At 69.1% G+C, this 6,558-nt stretch overlaps 1 protein-coding gene across 1 annotated transcript in view; it reads right to left on the bottom strand.

Moving 5' to 3' along the window:
* Positions 1-1,866: 1,866 nt before the first annotated feature.
* Positions 1,867-6,558, bottom strand: part of LRCH4 (leucine rich repeats and calponin homology domain containing 4) — a 20,899-nt gene continuing 16,207 nt past the window's right edge. Inside the window, exons 2-8 of the mRNA XM_026658371.2 lie at positions 5,765-5,952; positions 5,592-5,643; positions 5,101-5,214; positions 4,815-4,918; positions 3,985-4,122; positions 3,335-3,412; positions 1,867-2,605 (exon numbers count right to left, since the gene is read on the bottom strand). Of these exons, the coding sequence (XP_026514156.2) occupies positions 2,390-2,605; positions 3,335-3,412; positions 3,985-4,122; positions 4,815-4,918; positions 5,101-5,214; positions 5,592-5,643; positions 5,765-5,952 (890 nt within the window). The 3' untranslated portion in view covers positions 1,867-2,389. The remainder of the gene's footprint in view (positions 2,606-3,334; positions 3,413-3,984; positions 4,123-4,814; positions 4,919-5,100; positions 5,215-5,591; positions 5,644-5,764; positions 5,953-6,558) is intronic.

Genomic DNA, 6,558 nt, shown 5'->3' with positions numbered 1-6,558 from the left:
GAGAGAACCCAGGAGTCCTGGCTCCCAGCTCCCCCCGCTCTAACCCACCAGCCCCCCCCTCCCCTCCCAGAGCCAGGGAGAGGACCCAGGAGTCCTGGCTCCCAGCCCCCACCCCCAGAGCTGGTGTGGGGCAGCTGGTTTCCCAGGGACCCCCTGGACTCCTGGGGTTGCTCTGGGGGGGCTGGTGGGAATTGGCCCTGGCCCCCGGCGCCTCTGCGGGCAGGTGGAACTGGGCCGAGTGCTCAGCCGGGCGCCAGCCTGGGGCTGCGTTTGGGGTGCGAAGGGGGGACCCCCAAGCTGCAGCCCCCCCCTCACGGCCTGGATTGGGAACAGGTCCCTGATGTCCCCGTGGGTGAGGTCAGGAACCCCACCGGGGAGGGCGCCGGGCACGGAGACCCCCCGAGCTGGGCAGGCGAACCCCCAACCTCTGGCCCCAGTCCCGGGGTGGGGGGGGAAGGCGGAAGGGAGAGCCAGGGCCGGTCCAGGCAGCATGGCCCTGAACCCTCCAGGAGTTTGGGGGAGATCAGAACCCGGAGAGGGAAAAGGGGGCACAGAGCCCGGGCTGGATAGGGGGGTTGCAGGGTGGGTGTAGGGGAAACTGAGGCTGGCAAGTTGGAGGGGAGTAGTCCAGCCCCTGGCTGCCAGGCGTGGGGGTGGCAGAGACCAGCCTAGAGGCCGAGGGCGTGGGTTCATTTACCTCTTTATTCCACTAGAGGGCACTGCTGGTGCCAGCGGATGCAGCTCGGGGGGGGGGGGGGGCAACGTCCCATGCCGGGCGCAGCCCCAGCCGTTGCTTGGTCAGGGCAATCTGCCCCCCCACCCCCGGGAAACGCTAAGGAAAGGGGGGCCTCCCTCCGCCCCAGTGCCCCACGGCCGGCGGCTGCCCTGCAACCCCCAGTCCGGCGACCTTGCCTGAGTCTGCAGGGAGCCCAAGCCCGTCGCTCCCAGAGGGGGGAGCAGCTGGTGCCTGGGCCCCATTTCCTCCCTGCAGGGAAATAAAACTGCCCCCCCTTGAGATCAACTCCCCCAATCCTTACCCCACATCTGCTCACAACCTCCCCTCCCCCCCACTCTAGCCCAAGGGGGCTCGCGCGGCTGACACAGACGCTGGAGGGGACGGGGGGGTTGAGCAGTAGGAGCTGGGCTTGGTCCGAGGATCCCACCACTGCCACCAAAGGGCGCCCAGCTCTCGCTGGGGGGTAGGGGGCAGGGCCCCTTGCTGTACCGTCTGTTCTGCTTGGGGATGAGCTGGGCCCCCCAGTCCCCCATGTGGGGGAACTCTCACCATTGTCCAGCCCCCACAGGGCCCGGGGCGTTCTAGTCCCTGGCCCCTCGGCTGTGCCATTAGCGCCTGGGCCCCCACCCCTTAGATCTTGCTGGAGGTGCCCTCGGGGGGAGTCGGCTTCTTCGGGGGCGGGGCCACAGTCAGCAGGGCCTGGACGGTCCGGGCCAGCGGCGCCAGGCTCTCCTCGTCCAGGACGTGCTGGGGCTGGCACAGGGCTTCCTGGGAGGAGAGAGGAGACGTTAGAGGGGGTGGGGAGGCGGTTGCCTGGACCTCCACCACCAGGGGCGCTGGTGGAAGAAACCCACCACTCACTGTGGGAGACAAGCTGTTCTGCAAGGGGGCGGGAGGGAGATTTTAGAGCAGCCGGGACGCCAGGCCAGATGGGCCCCTTGAACAGCAAGTCCTGTGCGAGGCCGACTCACCGGGGCCACGTTCTGTGCAGCGCCCGGCCCAAGGGGGCCCCCAGTCGCCACGTGACCCGTGAACTGCCCCCCACCCCATCCCCACGGGGCCAGAGGGCACCAGCCCGGCCGCGCCAAAGCACAGACAAGCCAATGCAAACCAAGACAAAAGCCACACGGTGGGTTGGAGCGCTGCTTTTCTCAGCGAACGCGACAGCGCGGGGGGCATGACACACACGCGGCGGCCGGGACACACCGAAAGCGGCCAGGGGACGGGGCACACGTACAACAGGAAATCGCCGAGAGAGAAGGAGCCGCCCGAGTCCACACGCTATTTACACGTTTGTACATGCCGGGCCCGGCGGCCGGGCTCGGCCTTCCAATATATATATCAAATATAGAGCCGTATAATTTAACCGCGTTAAGGCAGCTGAAGCGAGCTGGCCGCAGGGCAGCCCGTGGCCACTGAGAGGCACTGGAGAGCTGGGGAAGGGGGCTAGCTCGCCCCCCAAGGGGGAGCCTGGAGCGGGGCCCACACCAGGGCTCTGGGACCCACAGCAGGTCTCTGTAGGAGGAGGCGGGTTTGAAGGCGGTCGGGGGCCGGCAGCGGGGATCCACCAGGCCCCAGAGGGATACCCAGCCCCACACCCCGCCGTGGGTCTCTCTAAGGCACTAGGCAGGGCTGGGGCCCCCCCGCGGCTCCTCAGAAGCCCCAGAGCTTGTGATAGGCCAGGAAAAGCAGCGACATCACGGAGACATAGAAGAGGGCGAAGCCGGCGAGGGGCCCGGGTAGGGCGGGCGCGGCGTGGGCAGCGGCAGGGCTCTCCTCGGCGGCTCCGGGGCGCAGCAGGGCCCGCAGGGTGCCCCGGAGCCGCCCGGCGTCCCCCTGGAGCACGTCGGAGGCGGAGCAGAGGGCGACCTGGGCCCGGCGAGGGAGACAAAGACAGGAGAGAGGTTACGGGACCTGCTGGGGGGCTGGCACCGGGGAGGAGGAAAATGAGACCGGCTGCCCCCCGCCCCGCCCACTGCGCTGGGCTGGCAACCCTGCATCTGCCAGCACCCAGGGGACCCTGCCAGAGCCAGAAGGGGAGGGGAGTGGGGGCTGGTGTGTTAGAGCAGGGGGGGCTGGGAGCCAGGACTCCTGGGTTCTCTCCCTGGGTGCTGTATGACGGGCCCCACGCTCAGCTGGGGGGGAGCCGTGCAGGGTCTCAGCCCCGACGCTGCTGCCGTGCAAAGGGGGGACAGGAGCCGTCATCGCCGGCCCAGGGGGGTGGGCGCAGCAGGGTATTCGGGGGGGTGACCCCAAGAGCACTGCAGCTCCTGGGGCGAGGGGCCTGTCAGCTGGGAATCCGTACCCCTAGCCGTGCCTGGGGCGTGGCTTGTGTGAGAGGGGCGTGGCTTTGCACAAGCGGGGCGTGGCTTTGCACAAGAGAGGGCATGGCAATCACATGAGCACAGTCCACTTGCATGAGAGGCTAGGGCAGAGAGAGAGGCTGGGCTTTGCACAGGGTAGTGCAACTGCACAAGAAGGGGCAGGGCCTTGCACTAGTGCAGCCACACGGGGGTGCCATGGAGAGGTGACTCTCTGCTCCCAGCTGCACAGCACAGAAATCAGAGACGCCCCCCCCGCCCCCAGCCCCCGCGTTACCTCTGGGACCCCCATGTGGCGACAGGCCTCCAGGAAGCTCTCCACGTTTTTCCGACATTTGATCTTGTTCAGCTTTGGCTGTGGGGAGAGCAGAGAGGGGTGAGAGGGCTGGGGGGCCGCGGGGGGCTCAGGGCGCTGTGGGGAGCAGGGAAGCCCAAGCTGCTGTCCCGTCATGTGGACGCTAAGGTTTTGTTTCAAGAAGATGCAGCCCAGCCCTCAGTTCTGGGGAGAGAACCCAGGAGTCCTGGCTCCCAGTCCCCCCGCTCTAACCCACCAGCCCCCACTCCCCTCCCAGAGCCGGGGAGAGAACCCAGGAGTCCGGGCTCCCAGCCCCCCCCTGCTCCAACCCACCAACCCCCACTCCCCTCCCAGAGCCAGAGAGAGAACCCAGGAGTCCTGGCTCCCAGCCCCCCCTGCTCTAACCCCCCAGCCCCCACTCCCCTCCCAGAGCCAGGGAGAGAACCCAGGAGTCCTGGCTCCCAGCCCCCCTGCTCTAACCCACCAGCCCCCACTCCCCTCACAGCGCCGGGGAGAGAACCCAGGAGTCCTGGCTCCCAGCCCCCCCTGCTCTAACCCACCAGCCCCCACTCCCCTCCCAGCGCCGGGGAGAGAACCCAGGCGTCCAATGCGGGGCGGGGCTCCCCACTCACCACGGCGGGAGACGGGACGTGGATGAAGGGCACAGAGCGCGGGCGCAGGTGGTTGGCCAGCTGGCACAGCACGGCCCCATTGGCCAGGGCGTCACCCAGGTCCTCCGTCAGTGTCACGCTGAGCCGCGACTCGATGGCCTGTGGGGGGGAGAGATGGGCAGGTGGGCGGGGTCCACGGATACCCCCCACGCACGCGCTCACTGCAGGGAACTTACACACAGGTGTCTAGAGGAAGATCAAATTACTTCCCCGGGAAATCAGGGGCAGAGCCCGGGAGAACCCAGGCGTCCTGGCTCCCAGCCCCCACTGCTCTAACCCACCAGCCTCCGCTCCCCTCCCAGAGCCGGGGAGAGAACCCAGGCGTCCTGGTTCCCAGCCTTGCAGACCCTGGTGCGGGATCTCAGCCAAGCTTTCAGGGTCTCGGGGGCGGGGAGGTGTGCCGAAGTGGGAATGTCTTTAATATTTTGTCTGAATACTGTGTGCGCGCCTCGGTTTCCCCACGTGTCATTCCTCTATCTAGGGGGTGGAATCGGTGCGGTGACCCCTAGAGGCAGGTGTGACGGCAACGGGCTAATGGGGCACAGAGACCAGCCCACGCTCTGTAGCCCGGCACCCCATGGCCAGGGTTGTCCCCGGCGAGGAGCCGGCCGGAGGGGCTGGGAACGAAGTGCCCAGCGGACCGGTTTGCCAGGGAGAGAGACGAAGCCTGGTGGGGGGGGTAGGGGCCTTTGGGGGGCGTCAGGGGGGTCCCCAGGAGCCCCACCCAGGGGACTCGGTGCGGGAAGCTCACGGGGGGACCCGGGGGCTGGGGAGGGGGGGCACATCTGTACCTTGCGGAGCTGGGCTGTTAACTCCTTCTCATCCAGGTCGTGCGAGCTGGCCCGTAGCCGCAGGGGGTGCTGGTGGTCCGCGGTGCAGTCGTGGGGGGCACAGGCTGCGGAGAGGACGGCAGGGCTCAGGGGGGTGGAGACGCAGGGCCGGCGGGGAGCGCACGGCCCCGTGCAGATCTGCCGGCCACGGGCAGGATTTGAACCCTGGACCCGCAGAGCTGCCGGGGGCCACGGCAGTACCCCGGCCTGCCAGCAGAGGGGGGCAGAGCCGCGTGGCGCCACCTACCGGAGCCGGGCTTGATGGCGGTCCGCGACGAGGAGCGGAAGAGGAAGCTGCTGGGCTTCTGGGCCGAGCTGGGCTCCCGGGCCGGGGGGCTGGAGACCGGCGGGGGGAGGGACTCTGGGGGGCAGGGGGAGAGCGAAGGTGAGATCTTTCCCCACAGCACCCCCGAACCGCACAGCTGGGACCTCGGCGCTGCAGGTCCCTTCAGCCAGGATCAGCTACCCCAGGGGGATACGTGTCCCATGCCAGAGCCAGGAGAGAACCCAGGAGTCCGGGCTCCCAGCCCCCCCACTCTAACACACCAGCTCCCACTCCCCTCCCAGAGCCAGGGAGAGAACCCAGGAGTCCTGGCTCCCAGCCCCCCTGCTCTAACCACCAGACCCCACTCCCCTCCCCGGAGACACTCCCTGGCCATACGTCTCCTGCCGCGGCCTCTCCCCGGCCCCCCCGAGCATTACCCCTCTCCTGGCCGCACCCCCCCTTCCCGCACTCACCCTGCTGCTGGGGCATCTGCCCAGGGGACGCCGGGCTGGAGACGCCGGGCGGCTGCTCCGTGACCTGAAACAGACGTGGGGGGGGGGGGGGGGGGGGGAGTCAGCCTGAGTCCCATGGGGCACCATCCCCCCCACCCCCAAACCCCTTCCAACCCCAGTCCCTCCCCTCTCACCTGGGTCCTCGGCTTCCTCGGGGGCAGGCTGCTGCTCTCTGATGGGCCACTGAGGGGAGACAGAGCCAGGTGAGGGGGCTGCTCCGGGCACCCGAGGGGGCGGGAAGTGCCCCCCACGCTGGGATAGGGCCTCCAATCCTGGCCGTGAGGGGAGGAGGCAGGGTATGCGGGGGGGACGAGGGGAACCGCTCAGCCACTCTCACCTCCAGAGGGTGACAGCGTTAGAGCAGCCCCAAGGCAGCTCTAGCTTATATGGGGGGGGGGCACCTGAATCCCAGCAGCTCCACGGGGCTTCAAGGGCCCAGGGGAGACAGGAGCAACCTGCCAATGAGGGGGGGGAGAGGACCTCTCCTGGGGGGGGGCGCAGGGGGGGGGAGGGTCTCGCGGGGGGGGGGGGGGGGGGGGGGGGCGCCCCCCCCCCCCCCCCCGCCCCGGCGGGGGCCCGCCCCCCCTCCACGTACCTGTCCCGCTTCTCCAGCGCCTGGCTCCGCAACGCCTGCTGCTGCCGCTCCCTCTCCTGCCAGATCTGCAGCGTCTCAGGGCGCCTCCGCTCCTCACTGGGGGGCTCTTCCCGGGGAGGGCTGGGCCTGGGGGGCGGGATTGGGGGCATTGGTGGGGGGCAGAACCTGGGCCAGCACTCCGCAGCTTAGTTTCCCCTACAGGTGTGTGTGGGGGGGTGTCAGATGAGAGGATAACAACCTACTACAGCTGAATTACAGCTAAGACCCCTCGCCCGGCGCTGAGATGCGGCCACCTCTGGGGCGGGGCGGCCGGTTACCCGGGGACCCCTCGCC

The sequence above is a fragment of the Terrapene carolina genome, unplaced genomic scaffold (genome assembly GCF_002925995.2).
Source record: "Terrapene carolina triunguis isolate 2854851 unplaced genomic scaffold, T_m_triunguis-2.0 Scaffold433, whole genome shotgun sequence".
NCBI classification, from domain to species: Eukaryota; Metazoa; Chordata; order Testudines; family Emydidae; genus Terrapene; species Terrapene triunguis.
This window is presented reverse-complemented; position numbering and strand designations above follow the sequence as displayed.